At 37.7% G+C, this 26,959-nt stretch overlaps 1 protein-coding gene across 4 annotated transcripts in view; it reads left to right on the plus strand.

Annotated features, from left to right (window-relative positions):
* The window catches only part of LOC131039040 (ATP-dependent DNA helicase homolog RECG, chloroplastic), a 308,039-nt gene that overhangs the window by 123,829 nt on the left and 157,251 nt on the right, over window positions 1-26,959 (plus strand). For 3 of the 4 annotated variants that reach the window (XM_057971683.2, XM_057971686.2, XM_057971684.2), the window contains exon 10: window positions 5,812-5,896. In XM_057971683.2, the coding sequence (XP_057827666.2) occupies window positions 5,812-5,896 (85 nt within the window). The remainder of the gene's footprint in view (window positions 1-5,811; window positions 5,897-26,959) is intronic. The other variant, XM_057971685.2, reaches the window with a different exon arrangement.

Raw genomic sequence — 26,959 nt, forward strand, 5'->3', positions numbered from 1 at the left:
TGGTAAGTGTTGATGTGTTTTTTATGCACATGCGAACACAGAATAAAATACCTAAAGGTACCTTATCCTCTCTTGAGCAAAGTTTCGCGACTGCTGAAGATCTCGCCGAAGGATCAGTCGAGGCAACTCCAAGGTTCTTGTATGTAGGTTCTCTACTCGTGGATAAGCTCTTTGTGGTATGATGTGATTTTGCTGGAATCACAAGGGGACTTACACTTGATGACTAAACGTCTGATTTGCTTTGAACATTGCTGGAACACAGGAATTCACTAGTCTGGATTTTTTGAAAAAAAGGAAAAGGATGAGGGCGAGGAAAGGATCTAATTCTGACACTAAGAATGTAGGAGCAATGATTGATCTTTGACAAAATTCTAACTAAGTCTTGTTTTGACATCCCAGGACCATCTCCACAAGGCTAGTGCGAGCTTCGGAGGAAAGCTTTATGATGTTCAGATCATCGCTACAGGCATAGACACCATCAAGCTGATGCATGTCAACGAAGAAGCGACAATTGAAGTAAAGCTTAAGCTGAATTATTCCAGTTGACTACACAGGGCAAGTCTGCAATCAACAAACTGCTAGTAGTATGGATATACAAATTTCACCATCAATCAAACACATTTCTTCCACTCATCTAATAACATGAAATCAAATCTGAGAAGTATAAAGACCATGCAAATTGTTGAATCGACCCATAGATTTCACCATTTCTTCAATGAAATTTTACAAGTCTTTTACAACAACATCTTGGCAACAATCTTTGCCTTCTCTTGCTATTCTACTCAAATTGCTATTCTATCAACTGACTATTCACTATTAGCTAACTATTCACCTACTATCAACTATTGACTAACTATCAGCCTTTACAAATGAGAAGCCAGGGCTTATATAGTGCCCACAATACAATTCAATGGCTTAGATCAATTTGAGATCAATGGTCGATTTTACAATGAAAACCCTAATTAGGGTTTGTTACAACAAACTTAATTCTGACCAATGAAATAATTGCATTATTTGGACACATGTCTTCTTGGGAATATTCGACCAATGGAGAACCGGGGTAGGTACATCGAAGTTAGTGCTATCTTTGATGAGTCAGGTACATTGAATCTGGACATGCTGAAGTGGACCAACCCGACCGAAGGAGTGATGATTGGGATGCCACCTTGTCTGACACTTGGTTGATGCTCAATTTGGTGATGCTGAGAAGCTAACTTTAATTAACTCTTCTGAAACTATCTGCTTCTCCAACGGACCCTTGCTTTGATCCTCTTTTGTCTTTGATGTGCAGGATGGATGGTGTACCTTCCCTTAAAATGCTAGGCTGGAAAAGGTTGTCCCTGTCGATGCTGGGTTGGAGGAGGTCGCCCTTGATGATGTCTGCTCTTCTTTCTTCTGCAAAACAAATCAAGAGATGATTAAGGACACATAATAAATTCATTTCAACATAGCATTTCCTACCTTAAATCATCAACAAGAAGATATCAAAATGAAGTTTGCTTAAAATTCTTTCCAAGGACAGGCTCCATAAGAATTTCACCCTGGACCCTTTGGAAGGGTCAGGAGCGAATTTTGCATTCCTGGCTCAAATTCTTCTCACCTTGTGATCCTACTTGCTTAGATACATGCCCAAGGATGTCCTCATTTTCAACCAAAAGCAAGCTTGATGTAAATTTGGCGCAAAAATGGAGCTTTTAAGAATTTCGCTCTGGACCCTTAGAAAGGGTCAAGAGCGAAATTCAAGCTTTAGGTCTTAATTCCTCATCTCCTTCACTTCAATTCATCCTTCAGGGCAAAGAAACATCATTTCAACCTCAACTACGCCTTAGGACTCAAAGTCTTGACTTGACACAAGGAGAAAATAGGGATTTTGATGAATTTCGCTCTGGACCCTTTGGAAGGGTCAATAGCGAAATTCCAATTTTAGCTCAAAATTCACATGTTTGAAGGTGAAACATCTTTCCAAGGCATTCTAAATAGCTTCTCTCACCCTAGTATAGGTCTGACTTAGCACAAAATTTGGAGAAAAGGATGGTTTTAATGTTTTTCGCTTTGGACCCTTTGGAAGGGTCAGGAGCGAATTTCTTTGTTTGTAGCTCATTTTTCATCATTCCAACTTCAATCTACCTCACAAGGCTAGGAAATAGTTCTCTTCTTTCACCCAATCCAAGTTTGATTTGATTTTGTAAAGCAAAATAGGAGTTTTTAGGATTTTCGCCCTGAACCCTTTGGAAGGCTCACGAGCGATTTTCCTCCTCTGGCCTGAAATCATCATTTCTGGAGAAAACCATCAACTCAAGGGCAATCACAAGGGCATCTTTTACCTTAGTCTAAGCATAGCTTAGCATAAGTTTGAAAGGAATAGGTAGATTTTAGGATTTTTGCTCTGGACCCTTTGGAAGGGTCAGAAGCGAAAATCTTGTTTTAGGGCTATTTCTCCATCTTTTCAACTTCAAATTACCTCCAAGACTTAGAACACCTTGCCTCACTCCTCTGTAGGTCATAAAATCAAAATCTTGACTTGATTTGCAAGGAAAAAGGGGTGATCTTAAGAATTTCGCTGCGGACCCTTTGGAAGGGTCAGGAGCGAAATTCTCATTTTGGCTTCAAAATTTGCATTCTTGGCGACCAAAATCCACTCTAAGGCAATCCAAATGACTCCTCTCACCCTTGTCCATGTTTGACTTTGCTCAAATTTTGGAAGAAAAGATGGTTTTTAGGATTTTCGCTCTGGACCCTTTGGAAGGGTCAGGAGCGAAAATCACTTTTTAGGCTTATTCCTCTATCATTTCAAGTTGCATTCACCTCAAAAGGCTAGAAAACACTTCTCCTTTCACGTCCAACCCAAGTTTGACTTGATTTTGCAAGGAGAAAAGGTGATTTTATGATTTTCGCTCTGGACCCTTTGGAAGGGTCAGGAGCGAATTTCCTATTTTGAGCTTGTTTTGGCTACTCCATTACCTCAATCCAATATTGAAAGGCAAGAACACATCAAAGTCCACCTAACCATGCCATAAAACTCAAGAATTTGACCATCTCCAAGAAGAAAATATGAGTTTCCAAGAATTTCGCTTTGGACCCTTTGGAAGGGTCAGGAGCGAAAATCTTGTTTTGAGCTAAAATCATCATTCTTTCAACTTGAAACTTCATTGTAAGGTAAAATCTCATCTCCCTTTGCCCTAGGAGCAAGGTTTTAAGCTTGAGAAAGGTCAAAAGGTATGCTTGTAAGGAATTTCGCTCTGGACCCTTTGGAAGGGTCAGGAGTGAAATTCACCTTCTTGGCTAGAATCCTTCATTTTTTCAAGGCTTTCAAACATTTCCAAAGTCCAAACATGTCCACACTTCCCTTCAAGATGCCTTGCAACTCAAAATTTGGTCAAACTAGGGAGGAGATGAGCCTTAGGAGGATTTTCGCTCTGGACCCTTTGGAAGGGTCAGGAGCGAAATTCACCATTTGGGCTTGATTGTTCATTTTTTAAACTTCAATTTTCTCCTGGAGGCAAATATAGATCGTTTTCCATCAAAGGAGCAAGGTTTCAAGCCAAAACAAGGGAGCAAAAAAGGTTTACAATGAATTTCGCTCTGGACCCTTTGGAAGGGTCAGGAACGAAATTCACCTTTTGGCTAAAATCTTCATCTTTCAAAGTGTCCAACTCCCTCCCAAGGGAAGAACATATGAATTTATCCTACATCACGCCAACACCTAGCCAAAACAAAGAAGGAAATAAGAGCTACAAGGATTTTCGCTCTGTACCCTTTGGAAGGGTTAGGAGCGAAAATCATGATTTGACCTTGATTCTTGCTTTTTTCAACTCTAATTTTCTTTGGGAGGCAAACATAGACTACTCTCCTTTCATCTCCATCTTGGTCTTGACTTTAGCAAAGGGGAAAATGAGGGTTTTCAAGAATTTCGCTCTGAACCCTTTGGAAGGGTTAGGAGCGAAATTTCTATTCTAGGCTCAATTCACCTTCAAACTGGCTTGACTTTGGCTTAGACTCGATCCTAGATCCATTTCCTTCCATATCCTTGGAAACTTGCTCGACCACTCTTTGACTTAGGCGAGATCTTGAGTCTTTGGTGAATTTTTGCTCTGGACCCTTTGGAAGGGTCAGGAGCGAATTTTGACATTTTAGCCTCTTCGTCAAGATTATTTTATGGAATATAACATTTAAGTATACTTTAAGTTATATTCCATATATACTTCCAGGATGTTTGAGAGTGGTTTCGGACCTCCAGGAGTTATATTGCAAAATCTAGTTTTTGGAGGATTCTTCAGTTTTCCAGACTTAGTCAAATTTCAGGATCAGGACATTCCAGACTTAGCCAAATTTCAGGACATTTAAAGATCAGGATGACATTCTAGACTTTATCACTCACCAACTTGACCTAGCTCGGACCTTCAAGAATGATACTCACTCACCAAGCAAGACACAATTAGTAACAAGAGCAAAACCAGGGCCTAAGGAAGACTCTCAAAGAAACCCTAATTCTGGGGCCCTGTGGACTCACCCTGGCTCAAGCAAAGCCTGCAATCCAACGATCCCCTCGACAACACTCATCCTGCAAAGGCTAACAGACAAAACGCTAAACACCTAGAAAGCAAACCCCAGAAAGCAAAAAAAGTAGGGGTCCCCATTTGCAATGGGGCGATGTGTGAATACGTCACAATAGTAAGGCAATTCAATATTGCTACTTGTAGGATAGATTCTTGTATCATTGAGGACAATTTTATCAAATTGTTAGAATCTGTAGTTGAAGGCTTAGGTTGGGAAGGCTGTAGGCCATTTGGGAGTTGAAAGGGTCCTCATGGTGGTGAAGTATTTCTTTTACTCACATCTTAAGTCATGTTGCAAAATGCACTAGATCTTGTACTATATGTGCTAGAGCCAGACTGACTAGCAAAATACATGGCATGTGTACTCGTTTGGCAGTATCAAATAGAGTATGAGAATCTGCTTTCAAGGATTTTCTTTTAGGTTCTCATTCTAGCAATCGTGGTCATGCTTATGTGTATCAGTAGCTGATAGATTTCAAAGATGGCAATCCTTGCACAGGCTATTTATAGCAACTTGGCTATTCTTGTAGAATTTTGAGATTCACTTTGGATTACCTTTTATCATCCTATCTGATATAGATACTAGATTTTGGAGCAAATTTTGGAAATCACTTGGATATATGATGTTAACAGAGCTCAGTAAATCTATTGCTGAAATTTAGGGCTTCTGGATTAAACTGTGTGTTTTTAAATCATCTTTTACTTGATAGCTTAAGGATTAATCGCATGATTCAGTTCTTTAGGTGATAACGATTGATTAAGGTGTATAGGGCAAACTTCATTTCCATACCTTGTGGAAAACCCAATAGAAATGTTAAATCATCAAGGCATGCATTTTAATAAAAATGAAACCACGCAAATTGGTAGTGGTTTGGATGTACAAAAATTTTGTTGTATAACTAGAGGGATTGTTGTATAGCTAGAGGGAATGTTTTGGGATCAGTTGTTGATCCCAAACCATGGGATGGAAAACAACAATCAAGATATTCATCCTATATCTGATACATTAAAATGGAATTTCTCATTTTAAGATCATATGCTTTTAAAGGTTTCTATTTAGAGGAATGAATATTGTGTTGGATTTTTGTATCTCCTGAGAAAAAGTCTTGTGGTTTCAGAAATGATTTCTTTTAGTGAATATTAAAAATAAATGCTCTAAGTATGCTGTTATATAAAATATGATGGCCAGATATGTACGTCTTCTTTATATGCTTATTAATTTCCTTTCTGGTGCATTTTACTTTTGTTCTTAAAGCAGAGTATTGGATTCATTACCTGTGGATATCGACCCCCTTCCGGAAAATGTCTGTGCTAAGTTCAGTTTGATGGAGCTTCGTGAAGTAAGTAAACATGAAGTTTTAACCTTTCCTAAACATATATATCTTCAGTAATGTCTTTGTAAAAGTGAAGCGTGATGATGAGGATTATATAAATTTACAATCTTCTGAAGATCTGGAAAGAAAAATACACGAATGACTATCAAACAAGTACATTGATTTATAATTACTTTTTCTATGTAATAAACAAATAAATTATGATTTATTCAGAATACTAAAAATTAAGAGGTCTTTTGTAGAACAAGAGCTAGAAAGAATGAGAGATTAAGATCAAACCTGAACCTATTAATCTAACCAACATGGTTATGGTCATCTATTATTAGTAAGGCATTTCCTATCAGATTGTTCCTCTTTACTAGATTACCTGTTGACAAAGATTACTGTATACAGATAAGTAACTCACTTTAGTAATCTCTTAGTTAAGAATAGGAGAGGCAAAAGAGAAAGGAATGAACCAGTTACTCCCCAAAATCTGATGCATGTGCATTCCTTGTTATCTAGAATTCCTGCATATTAGAGACCGATCTTAAATTGAAATGAATCAAGGTGTCTCAGTTTTGGTTCAAAAAGAGAGGTTATGTTGCCGTTATTCCTTCAATTGAAAGGTTGAAAGTTGTGGCCTCTAGCACAGAAGGCATGTGTGACATTCTTCCTTCAACTCCCAAATTGAATTAAAGGGAACTAGGTGTGACTGTGCCTTATCCCACAATCCCATTGTGTACAAAGAAAACCCATATTTTGAAGATTGTGTTTCCGTGACGTGTTATTGTCCACGGTAAGTAGTTCCACTGTTAAGATCATGTCATGCATCAAGACCTATCAGACTAGTTCTGGCCACATGGACCTCAGTTCAATGATAAATTATTAAATGGTTTACAGTCCAAGGACTGCCAATTTCATATGGGATGGGATATTAATCATTCTTGTTTCCCAAGAAGTTGTTTGAGACTTGATATATACTCCTCCCTGTCTGGATACATGTAGTATGTATCGCATACTGGTTATGGATATGATACTCCTGAATATGGCATGGATATCGTATCTAGATGTATCCTTATAGGAGCTTATATCTAGGCAGTGTCCAATATGTTTGGCTGTGGCACCACATTGCCTAGTGCTTTATGATATCGTATTGCTAAAGTTTGATATTTGTAACGCAATTCATAAATACAATTGGTTTCTAACTCCAAAACTCTTGGAAAAAACGGTTGAACAGTTCTGCTAGTGAATCAATTTCACTCGCCTTAGAAATTCCAATGTATGCAATCTCTGCAAATGGTAGAATTCTTACCTACTTAAATCTATGCAAGGGCCATACCTTTTTATTATTATAGGAGAAAGTTCATGTAGGCTTCTCAATCCCACGAAAGAACAAAACACGCTACATCGTCTTCTTGTCTCTGAAGGTGGCTCCAGATACAACTTTGATTTCGCAGATGACAATCTTCTGTGCTCTACTTTCATGCTAAGAGAACTTTAAGACTTCAAAACAGCTCTTTTTCTTTGCTAGATTGCAATAGAAAAAAATAATAATATCAAATCTAGGATTCTCTTCTTTGATAAGCCACTTTTCTTATGAAGTATTTGCACTTTTCCTTGTACCCCAAACAATCCAACACTATGGGAATGTGCTTTGAGCTCCTTGTAGCATGAACTCGCCAATCGGACAAAGAGATGGTTGTTTTGTTTTGTTTGAATTCACCTTATTAAATCTTTGCTCCAAGTCACATTTGTACTCCCATTGCTCATCTTGCTACTTGCAGATATAGACACAAAGTTTGAGAAAACTCAATGGCAGTTCTTGTTGAGAGGCACATATCTTCATTTCGAATTCCTTAATAACATCTCCTAAACTTCCTCATAAATGGTGTCAGAAATTAAACTCATATACAAAAGGAGATAAACATGCTAAAGACTTCTCAAGTGATCCCTCCAATGCTAACAAACATAGCTCAAGATCCATACCCATGTGAAGAGAGAGCATAAAGAATGCTTCTGAAAAATAAAGTGGGCAATACGTATTAGATGATTATCCACTGGGTAGACCAAGAGTGGGGAATAAGATCACTCCTCCGATATACACCAAGCAACAATGACTCTCATCAAGAACAATCTTAATGCAAATGGGTCCGGGGAGAAGCCTGGACTTGCAGCTAATTCAAAACCAAACTCATACTAATTGCCAAATCAATGGAAAATTCGAAAATAAATCATAAAATTGCTTGCTATGTGTTGTGACGTATTCACACATCGCCCCATTACAAATGGGGACCCCTACTTTTTTTGCTTTCTAGGGTTTGCTTTCTAGGTGTTTAGGGTTTGTCTGTTAGCCTTTGCATTTTGAGTGTCGCCAGGGGATCAATAGGATGGTAGGCTTTGCTTGAGCCAGGGGAGTTAGCAGGTGCCCCAGAATTAGGGTTTCTTTGAGAGTCTTCCTTAGGGCCTGGTTTTGCTCTCGTTGCTAATTGTGTCTTGCTTTGTGAGTGGGTATCATTCTTGAAGGTCCGAGCTAGGTCGAGTTGGTGAGTGATGAAGTCTGAAATGTCATCCTGATCTTCAAATGCCCTGAAATTTGGCTGTCTGGAATGCCCTGATCCTGAAATTTGGCTAAGTCTGGAAAACTGAAGAATCCTCCAAAAACTAGATTTTGCAATATAACTCCTGGAGGTCCGAAACCACTCTCAAACATCCTGAAAGTATATATTTCTTATACTTAAATGTTATATTCCATAAAATGATCCTGACGGAGAGTCCAAAATGTCAAATTTCGCTCTTGACCCTTCCAAAGGGTCCAAAGCGAATTTCGCTCTTGACCCTTCCAAATTCATAATTCTTAGATTTATCATCATTTTCAAATTAATATTTAGTTATTTCCTTGAAAGGTCTTGAATCCTGTACCTTAAGATATTATGCTCAAACCCTAACTTTAAGCTTTTGTGTAGGTATCAAATAACGACCTCCACAGGACCAGACCAAGACAAGGACGACCTTCTCCAGTCTAGCATCATCAGGGACGACATCTTCCAGTCCAGCATTCCAAGGAAAAGTACACCATCCATCCTGCACATCAAAGACAATGGAGGTCAGAGCAAGGGTCCATTGGAGAAGTAGACAGTTTCAGAAGAGTTAACTAAAGTTAGCTTCTCAGCAGCATCAAATTGAGCATCAACCAAGTGTCAAACAAGGTGGCGTCCCAGTCATCATCCCTCCATTTGGATTGGTCCACCTCAACATGTCTAGGTTCAATGTATCTAGCTCATAAAAAAATACACAAACTTCAATGTACCTACCCCGGCTATCCATTGGTTGAATATTCCAGAGAAGACATGTGTCCAAATAATGCAATTATTTCATTGGTCAGAATTATGTTTGTTGTAACAAACCCTAATTAGGGTTTTCATTGTAAAATCTCGGCCATTGATTTCGAATTGATCTAAGCCATTGAATTGTATTGTGGGCACTATATAAGCCCTGGCTCTTCATTTGTAAAGGGGAATAGTTAGTCAATAATAGCTAATAGTTAATAGTTAGTAAATAGAGGCCAGAATAGTAGAATAGCAATTAGAGTAGATTAAGAAGAGAAGGCAAGACATTGTTGCCTTAATTGTAAAGACTTATTTTCATTGAAGATATGGTGGAATATGTTGTTTGTTTGCAATGTGCATGGTCTCTTGTTGAATCTTCATTTTTGATGATAGATGATTAGATTGAGTGAAGAAAATTGTTGAATGCACCTGTGTGGAATCTGTCTAGTCCATACCACTAGCCTCTTACTGATTGTAAGTGCGCCCTGCGTGGTCAACTGGCATAAAATGAGCTTAATCTTAAGTCGTTACTCGTGTATTGTTCATGCATTATCTTGAATGGTGATTATTGTCGGATGGTGTACGATTTGAACGTATTGGAAGCATCCCCAGAAGATCGCACTGAGTTGGTGTTGAATTGTTCAACTTGATGGTGAGACCCAGCCCAGTAGGACTCCACCGAGTCGTTCATCCATCTTCTTGCATTCTAGGTAGTAGAGTAGACTTCCTGGACCCTGCATCTTTTGTCATTTGTTTGTTTTCCAATTAGTTAATAGGACCTGTGATTCCAGCAAATCAAACGTTTAGGTCGTCAAGTGTAAGTCCCCTTGTGATTCCAACAAAATCACATCATACCACAGAGAGCTTATCCACACGTAGAGATCCTACATAATAGAACCTTGGAGTTACTCCGACTGATCCTTCAGCGAGATCTTCAGCAGTCGGGAACTTTGTTCAAGAGAGGATAAGATACTTCGGTATTTTATTTTGTGTTCGCATGTGCATAAAAAACACATCAACACTATGTTAAACAAATTACAATTTTCAGATAATGAATTGAAATCTACATCTCTGATAACCAAACAAAGATTACTAAACAATTTCAAAATTCTGCGCTCAACTATACAGTTTTGACTCCATTTTTCTGTATATGCCATGCTTCTCTTGTGCTCCCCTACTACTTGGTCTCTGTCAGGTGGTCTCACCTTACTCTCCCTCTTGCACAAGCTTCTCTCTGTTTTTCATCTTCTTTTCTCTGTTTTCTATGCTTTATCCTCCTTAGGTCTACTTTCAAGTCGCCACACATCTTTTAGTCTACTATGCCTCTTGCATATGCCGTTCATGGTCATCCTACTGTGTTACTTTTCTGTAACAGAGCTCCATCTCTCATCCCTTGTAATATCTTCTTCACACTAGTGCACGGACATTCGTGGAGTTTGGCCTATCATTCGACCCTCGTAGGCCAAGGAGTTGATGAGAGGGTCCCTTGGGCAGTTGCTTGTGGCTTCACATTCTATTTTTATATGTTTTTTGGTGAGATAATGTGTTCTCACGTATGCTGCTAATTGCACATTATATTATAAAGATATTTTAATATTATCTAAAGTGCAATTAAATATTATTTTTTAAGGTGCAATTAAATATTATTTTATAAAAGGGAATCTTCTAGAAGGGAGGCTGATCCATATGAACAAAAGAATAAATAGGGGATGAGTCTCATTGTTTGGCATCGATGACTTGACATCCATTTTGTGTTATTGAGCTTGTCGAGCCTAAGGTTTCTGCAGTTGATCTACTTGTCTTTGGGAATGATAACTCCCATAAATAGCATAACTGAGGGAGTGAAACATCTCTTGAAGGGTTGCAGCTGGAGGTGATAATTCAGTCATCTCATAGAGCTTAATTGGTTGGCCAAGGGCCAAGTTCACTAGAGCTGGTTTGGAAGAATTTTGAAGACAATTTGGAGTTGGAAGTCTTCAACAATTAATGGTTCATAAGTGCTTATTACACCTGCCAGCACTCTGAGATATATCTCTGTCATTGTTTCAGACCTGCCACGGCTGAGGGAGGGCCACGATTTTGTTCATTGAAGCCCATACTTGCATCGGTTCATCTCTCCAGCTGCAGCGCTCTCATCCAAAAGGGAGATCAATGGTTTTTGGTACCTGACAGAGGACCCAGCAGCCGTATATTATTTTCTACAACCTGAAGCGAACCAGAACAGGGGCGATTTGGAAAAGAGCACGATTTGAGGATTTGGAAGGACCTTTCCCGGCTATTGCTTGCTTCTTCACTTTCAGTATCAGGCGATCTTCTTACCAGGTTTTTTATGTAATTTGTAGTGCATAGATTTAATATCAGATATATGGGAAATCACTGTAGATATAGATTTAATACCAGATATAGGGGAACTCAGGCCAGCAAGCTAAACGTTTGTATGTGATAATATTCCTTGAGCCAAAACATCAAGAATTTACATTAGACCGGACGAGGGATGTTACATCCCTGCGCATATTCCTGTCTTCATGTGCTTGCTTTCATTCACCATTGATTCCTATGTTTCTTTTCTTTTTGCATATGTATTTTTTTATTCTCTGGTGCAAACTTTCATGTCTACTGTGCATCTTCTCTGTTCTTTCTTTGCATTCAATTTGTTCCCTCTTTATCTCACTCGGCCTTTATTCCCCTCTCAACCTCTGCACATTCTCCTTTCTTTGACATCATGTACTTGTTTTATTGCAACCTGTTGTGATGTATCCCTCTCTGGTTTTTCATGCAATTTCTATGCATAATATAACACCCCCTTGGAGAATTTTGTCCCTCTATTTGTGCACTTTGATTTTTTTTTTATGCCCACTCCAACGCTTCACTATTTGGCGCCTCTTTGCAATCTCTTATGCTGCCTTCTCCTCCCCTTTTTTAATTACTACACAACCCTCTTTATTAACTCTGTTTCTGATTCTCTCCATCCTTGCACAGCCCTCTGTCTTCCTATTTATTGGTGCCTTATTCTCTCCTCTCCTCTTTGTTTTACGCTGCATACCTGTAAATGTCGTTCAATTTTCAATTCAATATGCAAGATGTATTCTAATTTGTATTCTCTATATATATGTATTATCTATCTCTATTATAATTCTGACTATCTTCTTTGTTTGGCAGGTGAGAGGAATATTTATCGATTTCAATATCCTCTTCACAAATATCAAATGATATATATATATATATATATATATATATATATATATGCAAGAGGGGAGGATCAAGCAGTGCCTTGACTGGTCATGTCTTATGGACATGACCGATCAAGACACTACTTGATCGCACCCTTTGATATATATTATCAACCGGTGTTTCTTTAATTACCAGCTCGATACTAATCAGGGTCCACGGAACTTAGTGTATATGCCAATCGGTATTCATGATGTATGCCAAACGATGTTTGCGTGGCATATTAACCGATGTGAATCGGTGTCTAAGTTAACCGACATCGATCACTAACTAAAGGTTATATATGTCAAGCGGTGCATACTTTGCCACCCGAAAGCAACTCGATAATCATTATTTGTTTATTGCTGGGAACAAATCCAATGTAAATTTCGATACATGGTTAACCTGATAGACATCGGTGATCACCAATATGCCATGCTATAATATGATTATCGACTAAGTATATTTGATATATTATCAAATGAAATAGCTTGAAGTTTTCTTGATGGTTTATCGATAGGATGAATGATTGAAGGAGAGACTTCATTTATCTCTCATTCAATCATTTATCTTACCGAAGCTACCATGCATTAACACTCCCTCTTAGAGCAGTGTATCAAGCATCACAATTCAAATGATAGTTAGCATTCTTTACACAATCCAACTTTCTAGGAAATCATATCACCTAATCACATGTTATGAAGTATCACCTAAACACGTGATACAAAATGTCTATCACATCAATCTTGTGGTGATAGTATATCACCTTAGCATGTGATATCAGTATTGCCTAAGCACGCAATACTTAAGCATAATCATATGAGAAAATATTCAATTCTCATCTTTATCCAAGTTGTGGTAGGTGCACTAACATCTCATATAAATGTTTTACCACAACACAATCATGGCTCATCCGTGACACACCAGAGATCCAACATGATACCTGGTTTGGACATTATAAGATCGTCACCTTATAATGTCTCCATACAAGTGTTCATTATCTTGGGAGATCGTCACCTCTTAGATACGAACCCAGGGGATAAAATCCAAAATGTCCTATCATGACAAAGAAGTTTACACATTAAACATCTTATTGATATGTAAATACAGATTACAAAGCAAATTACCTTTCTATCATACCTAAACCTTTTTTGAAGTGATCAACCTTCGCTTTGGAAAGAGGTTTGGTCAGAATATCCGCCGTTTGATCTCCTGTACAAACATATTCTAATTGAATCACATTTCTGTCTACCATATCTCGCACATAGTGGTATGGGATCTCAATATGCTTGGATCTGTCATGGAACACTGGATTAACTGAAAGTTTTATGCAGCTCTGATTGTCACAATGTATAATAGTGGGTTTCATAGGTTCTCCAAATAACCCCACAAGCAACTTCCTAAGCCATATTGCCTCTCGAGAAGCCATAGAAGCTGCAATGTATTCGGCCTTGGTGGAGCTTTGAGCTACAGAGGACTACTTCCTGCTGATCCAAGATATCATTACTGAATCTAGACTGAAGCAACACCCTGAAGTGCTTTTTTTGTCAGTTACACTTCCAGCTCAATCTGAATCTGTAAATCCATGTAGGTCTATATCAACTTTCTCATCTTTGGGACCAAGGTTTAGGGTACCTTGTAGGTATCTCATGATGTGTTTTACTGCAACCAGGTGTATCTCCTTAGGTTCACACATGAACTGACTTAAGGCATTGACTGCATAACAAATATCTGGCCTTGTATTTACTAGGTACATCAGGGACCCAAGCATTTGTCTGTATTGAGTAGAGTCAGTGGGACGTGACTCTGCTACTGCTTCCTTAAGTTTATGTAAATTGGTTTCCATAGGAGAGGTCATGGGCCTACAGTTTAGCATTCCGAATCTCTTCAAAATATCCAAGGTATACTTTCCTTGGTTTAGTATAATGTTGTCAGTATTCTGCCATACTTCCAATCCTAGGAAGTAATGAAGGAGTCCTAAGTCCTTCATATCAAATTCTTTGGATGGATCTTTCTTGCATTGATCTATAAGATGATCATTTCTTGCGATTAATAAGTCATCAACATATAAAATCAACATTAGCATATCACCTTTATTTATTTTGTAGTAGAGATTAGGATCTGCATCATTTTTTAGAGAAGTCTAGTCCCGAGAGATAGGTGTCAATTCTTTCATACCAGGCCCTGGGAGCCTGTTTAAGCCCATAGAGAGCTTTCTTGAGTCTACACACATGAGACTCTGCATTATAAATTTCAAACCCTTCAAGTTGCTCTAGGTAGACTTCTTCTGAGATCTCACCATTTAGAAATGTTGTCTTAACATCCATTTGGTGTACCTTCCACCCCTTTGCTGCTGCAATGGCTAATACAACTCTTACTGATGTATATCTGGCAACTGGTGCAAAAGTACCTTCATAATTTATTCCTTCCTTTTGTGAGAAACCTCTAGCTACAAATCTAGCTTTGTGTTTTTCAATACTACCGTCTGCAGCATGTTTGATCTTAAAAAGCCATTTAGATGAAATGACAGATTTCTTAGTTGGCCTAGGAACAATCTCCCAAACATCATTTTTCATAATAGACTGATACTCTTCAAACATGGCATCCTTCCATACTTGATGTTCAAGAGCCTCTGATACATTGTTTGGTTCAACTTTAGAGAGATTCCCTGAATGTCCCTGAAGGAGGAAGAAACTTCTGAGCTTTTGCTACAGTCTTGGTGGCCCATAGTGGTCTTTTTTTGAGGTTTTCTCTAGGTGGACTTTGAGTTTCACTTATAGTTTCCTAAGGATTCTCCCTCTGAAGCTCAGGAGTAGGATCTCTATCTATGCTAGGGGTGGGGATATAAACTTCAGGGTCTAGAGAGCTTTGGGCTCTTTTGAATGCTAAGTCTTCTTCAAAGATCACATCCCTTCTTATTTCAATATTCTTTTGACCAGGTATATAGATCCTGTAGGCTTTGGAGGTTTCACTGTATCCTACAAATATTCCCCTTTTTCCAAAAGGCTCTAATTTTAATCTTTTCTCCTTAGGTACATGAATATAGACAAGGCATCCAAATATCCTAAGGTGGCTAATATCAGGTTTTGATTTAGTAAAGACTTCCTCAGGGGCCTTATCTTCAAGATGAGAGTGGGGACATCTGTTTTGAATATATACAACAGTTCTAGTTGCTTCTGCCCAAAGATTGATATTTAGATTCTGATCAAGAATCATAGCTTTGGCAGCTTCAACGATTGTCCTATTTTTCCTTTCAGCTATCCCATTTTTTTGAGGGTTATAAGGTATTGTTAACTCCCTGTTAATCCCTGAATTTTTACAAAACTCTTTAAATAATTCTGACGTGTATTCCCCCCCATTATCAGTTCTTAGGTTTTAATTTTATTTCCTGTGTAGTTCTCTGTTAGTGATTTGAATTCTTTAAACCTATTAAGGATCTCTTTTGATTCTTTACATTTCAGAAAGTAGATGCAAGTTTTCGTAGAGTAGTCATCAACAAATATTACATAATACAAAATTCCCCCCAATGAAGGTACAGACATAGGTCCACATACATCAGAATGAACTAACTCTAAAATTTTACTTGTTTTCCTAGTACTATTTTGAAAAACACCCTTAGTATTTTTACCTAGGGCACATCCTATGCATGTCCCTGAATGATATTGCTTTAACTTAGGTAGACCTGTGACAAGGTCTCCCATTGATGATAAAACAGTAAAATTTAAGTGGCCTAGTCTTCTATGCCAGATTTCATTTGCATTTGTAGTTTCATGAATTAGGGCTAAGTTGGGCTCTGTGCATAGCTCATACAAGTAGCCTTGTCTTTGACCAATTGTTTTAGCTTTCTTGATGGATGAGTTCTTTGGGGAAGCCAATACTTTGTTGTCCATGAAGGTTACTCTGTATCCATTGTCCTCCAGTGCTGATATTGAGACTAGATTTCTCTTGATGCCTGGAACATATAGTACTCCACTAAGTTGTAATGATACACCCGACTTTAGTTTGATGGTGCAGGTTCCAACTCCTTTGACTGGATGTGTAGAGTCATCTCCGATAGTTACTTCCTCATCATTCTCCTCTTTCATGGAGTCCAGTACTTCTCTGAATCCTGTAATGTGTCTGGATGAGCCAGTGTCGATCACCCAAGAGTTCACTTTGTTTGATGCTTGGTTTGTGAGTGCTGAATAGAGTACATACTTCTCGAAGTCCTCTTCCCTTTTAGATTTTCCTGTTTTGGCAAATGTGACTTGCTTAGCTCTTTCTGGACATTTGACAATGTAGTGCCTAAATTTGTCACATCTGTAACACTGAATCTGAGAAAGGTCCTTCTTGAAGGTGTTTTTGCCGTGATGACTTTTTCTCTTCCTGAATTGCTTCTGCTTGCTTTTCTTGTTTGTGTTCGTATTTAGAACTTGAAGATCTTCATCTATTTTCTTGTGTTTGATCCTTTTCTTATTTTGCCTTGATTCTTCTTGGAGATAGTCAGCCTTTAGTCTATCGAATTTTTGGAATTCATCCCTTGCACTGATGCCTTGGACAAATGTTTCCCATATGCTAGGCAACCCATCTAGAGCAATGAGGGTTAATTCTTTGCTTTGGATCTCATATCCAAGGGTTGCCAGTTCATCCTTTAGGGTAGATATTCGCATGAAGTAGGCATTGACTGATTCTCCTTTTATCATGGCTATGTGATTCATTTCTCTTTTTAAAGCCATGGTTCTATTGGCATTAGATATCTCAAAAGCGTCTTCAAGTGCTTTGAACATGTTGAAGGCTGTTTCATGTTTCCTTATGATGGGCATGATATTGTTTCTTACCCCATCAACTATGATTTTAATAGCCTTATCATTTCCTTCTCTCCAAATTGCTTTGTCAGGTTCAGTCTTAGGTTTTGCAGTTCCAGTCTTTACAAATGATTCGACTTTATTTTCTTTTAGAATCATTTGAATTCTGAATTTCCATGCTGAGAAGTCATCACCTCCTCTAAGTCTGTCTTCAAATCTGATAGCGCTAGCCATTGAGAGAATTGTGATGTTGAATATATGCTTGATTTGAATTTTACGTAAAATTGAACAGCCTCAGGTTCGATTTAACTATAGCTCTGATACCATTTAAATGTTGTTCAATTTTCAATTCAATATGCAAGTTGTATTCTAATTTGTATTCTCTATATCTATGTATTATCTATCTCTATTATAATTCTGACTATCTTCTTTGTTTGGCAGGTGAGGAATATTTATCGATTTCAATATCCTCTTCACAAATATCAAATGATATATATATGCAAGAGGGGAGGATCAAGCAGTGCCTTGATTGGTCATGTCATAAGACATGACCGATCAAGACACTACTTGATCGCACCCTTTGATATATATTATCAACCGGTGTTTCTTTAATTACCAGCCCGATACTTATCGGGGTCCATGTAACTTAGTGTATATGCCAATCGGTATTCACGATGTATGCCAAACGATGTTTGCGTGGCATATTAACCAATGTGAATCGGTGTCTAAGTTAACCGACATCGATCACTAACTAAAGGTTATATATGGCAAGCGGTGCATACTTTGCCACCCGAAAGCAACTCGATAATCATTATTTGTTTTTTGCTGGGAGCAAATCCAATGTAAATCGTGATACATGGTTAACCTGATAGCCATCGGTGATCACCGATATGCCATGCTATAATATGATTATCGACTAAGTATTTTTGATATATAAATGAGGAAGGATTATCAAATGAAATAGCTTGAAGTTTTCTTGATGGTTTATCGATAGGATAAATGATTGAATGAGAGACTTCATTTATCTCTCATTCAATCATTTATCTTACCGAAGCTACCATGCATTAACAATACCCACACCATTTTCTCTCTCTTTTTTTTGATTTCTCTGCACACTTGAATACTTATCTCTCATACGCATTTCCCAATCTGCATTTCCTTTCAATCTTCCATCGTGGCACAACATTGGTAATATGCAGCCCTGTTATCCTGATATATCTTTTTTTTGTGTGTTTAAGATTTGTGGTTTGGTGAATTGCTTGAGTTTGTATGATGATAAAATGCAGATCTTTATATAATTAATTACATTGCAACACAACAGAACATGTTAAGGAAATACTCTGCAATTTCATCATGGTTTGACACAACTAGGAGGAATACAATGGACAGAGATGTCCAGATATAAATCTCAGAACATAACACATTCAAAATACTGAAAGCAATAATATTTCAACCTTAAGTTCTTCACACATTCAAAATACTGTAATTACAAATAATCATAGACATACCCATAAGCTGCAGCGCTAGAAATGGAGTTTTAAGACTGCCATCAGCAGGTTACTACTTCCGAACCCTTGGAGCAGCCTCCACAGACTCAGTACTGGTAAGGCTGTAAGTGAATATAGTCAGCAGCAATATAAACATTCCCAATCTGCAGATTAAAGCTCTCAGAAGCTAGTCGTCTCCTCTTGAAACCCTACAGATCGAGCCAATGCTAAGATGGTGCACAAGGGGCGGCTACAGCTGATAGTACGACTCAGCCAAGTCTAAAGTATGGCCTGTAGTATGCAGTACGGTCCAGCAATTAATATGTCCAGCAGTATACCTTGAATTGCTCCTCCCAATTGATGTGAATGGCTTGAGAATGATGAACCAATAAATTCTGGAAACTCTTATGCACGAAGATATTCCTTGAATGCTGAATAATGTTTTTCAATCTCCAGACTGTATTTTGCAACAGAGTAGAGATTGTTAGCAGAGAGGGGTTTCGTCCTCAAAGCCCTTGAACAATCGAACCTCCACTAGAAATAGAAGTTATTCAAAATCTCCAACCAAGCATGCTCAAAAATGCATACCAATTGCCCTTATATTCTTTCCCAGAGAGATCGACTCCTCTTGCTTGGCAAATGTGGGATAAATGAAGCTCTTTTTATTTTAATCTTTAAATCTCCTCTTTATGAGTGCCATGGACTTTATTTGAAAGGGGACATTTAATATTTATAACACATAACTTTATGTGTCCCACTAAAGTTATTAAATAACAATAAAGTTAATAACTTAATCTTTATTGTTAAATAATAAATATCAGCAAATTACTATTAAATCTCCAGTCGATATTAAACCATTACCACTGACATAATTGCCGTCCAAGAATTCACTGGAAATAGTGAATCACTAACCTAGTTACTGACTTACTATAAATAGTAAGTGTCTGAAAAACACATCAAAACACATCAAAATCGCTTGCAATTGAAACTGCCTAGGCCAAATATCCTCAAGGTCCCTTAAATTTTCTGATTAGCCTACAAGACCATGGAGAAATAGTCTAATGATGATATCATATAATGGGTGCTAGAAAGGGGACATTACAATCATTTCATTCATCCTTTTTTGTCTTTTTTGCCAATACTCGTCAATCTGTTTTTTTCAACTTCGCCTGTGCAATCCCTTAATCTTCTTTGTTGCGCCTAATCATCTTCCTTCACTCCAGCACATTCCTTTTTTGTTTTCTTCAATTTCTTGCTTTCCAAACCTCTCTATGTATTATCTTCAATTCTTCATTTGCCACACTTTCTCCTCACCTACTCTCTCCTTTTAATTGTTTCTTATGCTATTGTTTTTATTTCACAATGTAACTTTTCCATTCTCCAAGTGAGTCCCTTTGTCTTTTCCATGCCATCACCGTAAGTCTGCAATAATTTTCCTAACTGCCATGCATTCACCTTTGTCTTATTGGCAACCTCCCAGATGCTCCTGCGTTAAATCTCCTCTATAAGTCCATCATGAACTCATGCCCATATTTAGGTGAAGGGTCCTTGGTCATCCTATTGAAAGGTCCAAAGAGTAACCCTCTTAATGAATGCCTCTAAACTCAATAGAACTCTAGCCTTACCCAAGTCTCAACGTGTCCATGAGCACCTAAAATCAATGTTCATGCTGAGTTCTAAATGCAACTTCACTCTCATTAAGCTCCAAAAATGATAATTTTTTGTACCATCATATAACATGTACTCCCAGAAGTTTTTGCCCCTAAATTCATTTGGATGCTCACACAATCACACTTTGAATCCATAAGTCAATTGTTATGGATTAGAGGAGTAATCTTTCAAATGAAAGTGAATCAGAAGATGCATTGTGTGTTAGCTCTAATCACTTTGGTGAAAATAAACAAAGAATTGTGGCATTGAAATATTGGAAAAGACAATTATGGGTCACATAAGAGAGAATGAAAAGAAACAAGTCAACAAAAGCACAAAATTCAGAGAAGGATAGAGACAAGCAAATGAGAAAACGTTTTCATGAAGAAATGGCAGGCAAAGAACCAAGTAAACTAATGGATAGTGCTGAAGATGTGTAGAGGACTCTACTTCTGTGTGAATGGTGGAATGAGAAAGCTAATAATGCCAAGATGATAGCTTCTCAAGGGAAAAAGAACTTGCAAAAAATAAAGCAAAGGCATGGACACTTAAATGAACAAGAGATGAGTTTCCAAACTAAGAATTGTTATTCAAATATCACATCAAGAATTCTGCACACACGCTCACCTAGTCAAGAATCTCAACCAATAGCAATGAAGGCCTTGGAGGATTATTCATCTAAGGAAGTGAGTTTGAAGAGATTGGCAGCTAGCAATCATGAAGCCTTAGGTTTATTCAAACAAAGAAAGCTTAAATTAATATATGGTCAAAAAGCATTACCAGATACAAAAAGTCAAGATGAAGTAACTAAACACTTCAAGGATCCAAAAGACAAAGGAAGAAATGATAAGATTAAGGAATTGGACAACGTAGATGTGACCTATGACTCGAAACGTTATCCGAAAAAAGCAGATAATGAAAGTTTTGAAAAAGATAGGTTTGGTTTTGTAAACAAGGATAAGTTTCAGCTTGTTAATAATCTGTTATTTGAGGTTGAAGCGAATATGACCTATGATAAACCGTTTTTTGAGTTGGATAAAAAACCTATTCTAGAATCATGCAATGAAATATCCTACCCAGTTATGTACTTTTGAATTCAGGCTTTGGAACATTTTCTGTCTTTTTGCCTTTTTGCTTTTTCACTATTTGTTTTTTTTTTCTGAGTTTTCTGAGTTTTTGAAGTTTATGGAAAATGAATGCAGAAAATGGGAAATGCTTAAAGGAAAATACAAGTCTAGGCAATTTTCAAATTGAAAACTTTACTTCAAAACCCTTAGTCTGGAAGCATGGATTCAATTGTTCAATACATACCAAGTCAGCTATAGGCAATTTAATAATTTTGGAAATGCTGATTTTTTGCACCAAACCCTACGTTCGGCAATGCTTGACCATAATAACCCCAATATGCCTCCTGCTAAATTTTGCCTTGAAAACGTGGCACAAATTCCCATGCAGCCCTTCTAATGGTGTATGGATGGCCCTTTAATTAACCAAATTAACTTCAATCTGCATTGGAATTTGTGCAAATATGTGCACTATGTGTTCTACCAAATCTGCACTCCAAAATCTGCAAATATAACCTTGAATAATTGCTGCATATTGATCAATTGAATCACCAGCATAACCCCTGAATGGCATTATTAGCGAAGCATTCTTGGGTGACCTTTTACACCTGCAAATACTATCCTTCTTGAGGGATTTCGTCCTCAAAAAGCTATAGAAATCTGTTAACCAGCAAACCCTTCTTGATTTCTCTCCAAAATATCAAAACATAAATGCCAAATGAGCTGCAAATGAGCCCTTTTACTCATCTCACAGAAGCTTTTTATTAGAATAATACTTTATTATTTTATTATTAATGCTCAATATTGTAAACTTAGTGTAAATATCTTAATAAGATCTTGCTCGATCTAATTGGCAGTTTCTTTTTAGAAACTTGCCTTCTTGTAATTCTTTGTAATCTTATTTATTGAGCGTTTGCTCATTGTTAATATAACATTCGATTTTTTACCAATGACTTGCGTAATATGGTATCAGAGCGGGATTTTTAAATTTTTTGGGGGATTTGTTTCCAGTAAAGAATTTTGAAAGAATTGGAGATCGAGGACCGAGAATCGAATAGATGCATCCATGCGAGTCTCATTACGCATATGTGGCAAACAGTATTGACATTTATGAAGGGAAGTTTTCAATATTGAGGGTGTTTGAAAAATCGCAATATTCTTCTCTGTCTGCACGACTTGCTGTGTTGTGACAAATTTCGTGTTCTTCTTTCCCTCCTCCCGCGGTCTTTATTCTTGTATTTCGCGACCTGCCTGTTGCAACGCGATGCAATTTCACGTCTTCAGACCTTTGCGTGACGACCTTTCCTTTGGTCACCATCTTCAGCAACCCACGTTTTTTGTTTGATGTGATTTTTTTTGGTGTTTTCAACCCCTGACGCCCTTCGGCTTGCGTGCAATGCAATTTTCTGCACGCAGGAATTTTCTGGTAACCTAGGGTTCTGCAGTTTTTCAGCTTGGGTTTATACCCTTTATTTCAAGTCGGAATTTTTTTTCAATTATAGATTCCTTCTGGGTTTTTCGAGATCTCAACTGGGTCGTCTGACAGCTTTTGACAACTCATTTTAATTTCCCTCTTTTGAAAACTATAATAATTACTTACAATTGGGGAAATATAATAAAGTGACCCTTTTAATTTTCTATTAACTTAAGTCACTTTAATAATCTTATAACTCTTTAAGTTGGCGCCTCCTTTATGGCTTTTAATAAATGACTTTATAATCATTAAAATAACTAATGCAATTAGTACTCCTTATATACCCTTAATGTAAAGTCATTAATTTAACTAATATTATTAAAGTCAAAATTTAAATATTAATATTAGTCATTATCTCCAATGAATGCCAATATCGAAACATTTCATTAATTCTGCCAAACTTCTTGAGTTTAACTGTGGTGCCCTCTAACCATTCAAATGAGTTTCTGTAAATAGAAAGTATGGGACCGAAACATCCAATTGACTTACTAAAAATAGTATGAACAAATTGAGCCTAAAGGACTTCTGGAAGGCAAATGACAAATATATTGATATTCTGAGATGGAGAGTGTTGCAATAATCATCAAAAGGGTCTATTGATTAGCCCTGAATCACCTCAAAGGGTCCCCTAATCACCGCATTAGCCTACGGGAACAATAGTCATAGCCCAATCCACGAAAAACACTGATGCTAAGGAAGGCTAAAAAATGGGGACATTACATGTAATAAGATTGAAGATGATCATAAAACTTGGGATCTCGATGCATTTCCTATTAGTGAAGTATGGAAACAAGCTTGGAATAGTGAGACAAACCATAGTGATGCCCATAGTTGAAATACCCGCCAAAACCAAAAACTCGCCAAGGCCTGAAAAAAAAAGTTGGGAAAAACTCAGCCAATACTCGGCAAAAACTTAGGTTCTTAAAAAATTGCTTAAATTTAATTAGAAAAGCATGTTTTTTGCAAAATACAATGAGAAGATGCATCCCATGAGTTAATAAATGAGAACACAAAAGAAACAAGCTGAGTCTAGATATATTTAAACGCAAAGTGGGTGCAAAATCACATCCTCGTGAGGAATGCTGATGGCTGGAAGCAAAATAGTAAATCGTTTTTGTAGAACTAAAAGTAAATAAATATATACACTTACATCTTCCTCTTCCCAGCTCTAGTAAAAACTAGGGGATTGGTAGAACTAGAGGGTCTAGTCCTAGAAGTCTGTTGTGGGCATGATTGTGCCTCCTCACTTGGTGAGTTCGTATGACTGGCTCAGGGTGTGGATTGTCCTCCATCTTGTATGCAGCTCTGCCTCTAGCTACACTTGGCACTGACAATGACTCCTCATCCTCCACAATGTCATCCAGTCTGAAACCAAATCCACCCCCTTCTTCGTAGCCTACCTCTCCAAATAATTGATGTCATCCTTTGTAAACAATGGAGGCTGCTCCTGCAATGTCCAATCACTGTAAGGATCTATGTCATCCAAATCAATTGGAATAGCTGGTGCTTCCTCTACCTTCCTTATGCGCAACCGAAGATTATATTGCACAAAGACAAGGTCATTGAGGCATTTTTGAGCTAACTTGCTCGTCTTCTTTGTGTGGATGGCCTTAAACAAGCTCCAATTGCGCTCACAATTGGATGAACTACAAGGCTGACATAAGATTCTTAGGACAATTTTTTTGAGATTTTGGGTATTTTCACCCTAACTTTGCCACCAAGCATCTAGAAAATAAAATTAGGTTGAGGGTAGCACCCTAGGCATGGGTTTGATGGTGAGAAAGAGAGGGGTAGAGAGATAGATCTAGATCTTGGGGGAGAGAGGAGAGAGTGAGATGGAGAGTGGTAGAGAGGGGGATAGAAGAAGAGTGATAGGGAGATAGATAGTTCTAAAATTTAGGGCAGATAAAGTGAGTGAGATAGAAAGAGCGAGAGAATGCTGATATGAAATTTGACTAAGTCTAAATTTTTTAAAGATCTTCTAAAACCTAGAATTTGCATTATAACTCCTAGAGATTTGAAACCACTCTCAAACATCCTGCCAATATATACATGAAATATAATGGTAGGATGTTTGAGAGTGGTTTCAGATCTCTAGGAGTTATAATGCAAATTCTAGGTTTTAGAAGATCTTTTAAATTTTATTGAAATGTGACTTAAATGTTATATTTCATGTATGCATTCTGATGAAGAAAATGAGACTGAGTTGAAAAAAATATCGATGGAAATCAGTTTGCAAGTGTGTTTTTCCCCTTCTTAGCAAAATTAAAGATAAAAAATGATGAAATGAAACTTATTTTTGCTGTTTTTTGCCTTTATTCATTGGTGGGCGAGTTTTTTTCACCGACTCACCAAGTTTTTGGCAAAAATTGGGCGAGTTTTTGGCAAGTTTTTCTGGCGAATTAAAGTCATAAAAAATCACCAGGGAAAACTACTTGCGAGTTTTTTAAAACTCGGTGAGTAGTCCCAGTCCAACTATGAGTGATGCTATCACCAATCACTCTCCAATAAAATACAAGAGATTACAATTCAGGTTGGGTCAACGAAGAGGAATCCTTCTTTTGATCAATGATCAAATGTTGAATGTTTAAGCTCGGTTAAAAGAAGGGGTGACACTTCAACTATATCTACACCTCCTATACAAAATAGTCATTGTTACCATTGTTTTCCCATAGTGATGAAATCAATTGATGACCAAGTGGTTTTTGAACCATTACTAGCTTTATGGCAGCTAATTGTGAGAGATCCTATAAACATAATTTAGATTCTTGCCTCCAGCACAATGAATAGTGGTTCCTACCAACATTCTAGGATATTGCTATACAATTCTTCCTATAACATGATAATTACAAGCGGTGGGAGCAACTGGGATTTTCCTCTTGACGTCTTGATGGAATATGTCAAGATTTTGATCTTATGGTGGAACCAATTTCTCTTGCAAATAAGAATGAGTTCAATAGTGAGAACTTCCAAGTGGATTTGAACAACGAATATTTCTTGAAATTCCATGAGAGGTGGAAGTAGTTTTTGTAGAACACAATCCTACTACAGAGAGTTGGGGGGGGGAGGGGGTGGTGAATCTGTAGTAGATGCAAAACTTTTTAACTTTAGTGTAATTAAAGCTTTTTAATCTTCAAACTGAAATCTGAAAGTGATTGTAACTGTAAAATTCCTTACTAGAACTGATTGCAAATAAATGTGTATGTCCAGAAAACGCAGAGATGTATTATTTAATTCAACTGGTTGGTTATTGAAAAGTTTACGAGTTTCATTCAACAGTAAAATCCATGCATCCAAAATTAACTTTCATACTTAATGATCAATGTAGCATTGATTGAGTGTTCAATATTCAATATCATATAATGAAATACTTCAAGGTGCACCTGTTGATTCGCAGTGTTGCAATGCCAAACTTGTTGCAGTGGTCTCCCCCGGAAGCGTTACCGCTTTTTTCGTTGATAGGCATCGTAAAGGACACGATGCCAAAGTGCTGTTGCTCCCTCTCAAACTTCTACTCCACTTATCCTTTATCGTATGGTCAACAAACACAGGTCTGGTCACTGCGTGCAATCTAGGCTACTTCTGCGATCTTTGACATTTCCAGAAAACGTCTCTTGCCACAGGTTTGTGTGTGTTAGTGTCTTCACCTTGCGTTCTGGAGCACCCCGTCACTGCATTCGGAGATCACACCAATACTGTGTTACGAACCCACACCTGATACTGCATCCGGCAATAACACTTCACTCTACGTTCGGAATTCATTCCTGACACTGTGCTCAGAAATACATCCCGTTAGGTTTCTGCGTTCGGAATCACTCCCCACACGATCATTTAGAAATATGTGAATGTGCCTTGGTTCTCATGCCGATATTGAACTTCCGCGGGCATACACCAATGCGACCTCTCTCTAGCTTCACGTCGCCACCCACTGCTTAGGCTATCCCTATTCCACCAATAGGCCAGTTACCCATTGACGAAAGGAGGATAAATCCCGATTGTTTCCGTCACTCCGGACTGTAAATTCTCTTCTTAGAAGCATGCTTAAACATCTCCCGCTATGCCATTTTATTCCCCTGTGAAGTAGTTTTACGAACT

The sequence above is a fragment of the Cryptomeria japonica genome, chromosome 6, assembly GCF_030272615.1.
Source record: "Cryptomeria japonica chromosome 6, Sugi_1.0, whole genome shotgun sequence".
Lineage (NCBI taxonomy): Eukaryota > Viridiplantae > Streptophyta > Pinopsida > Cupressales > Cupressaceae > Cryptomeria > Cryptomeria japonica.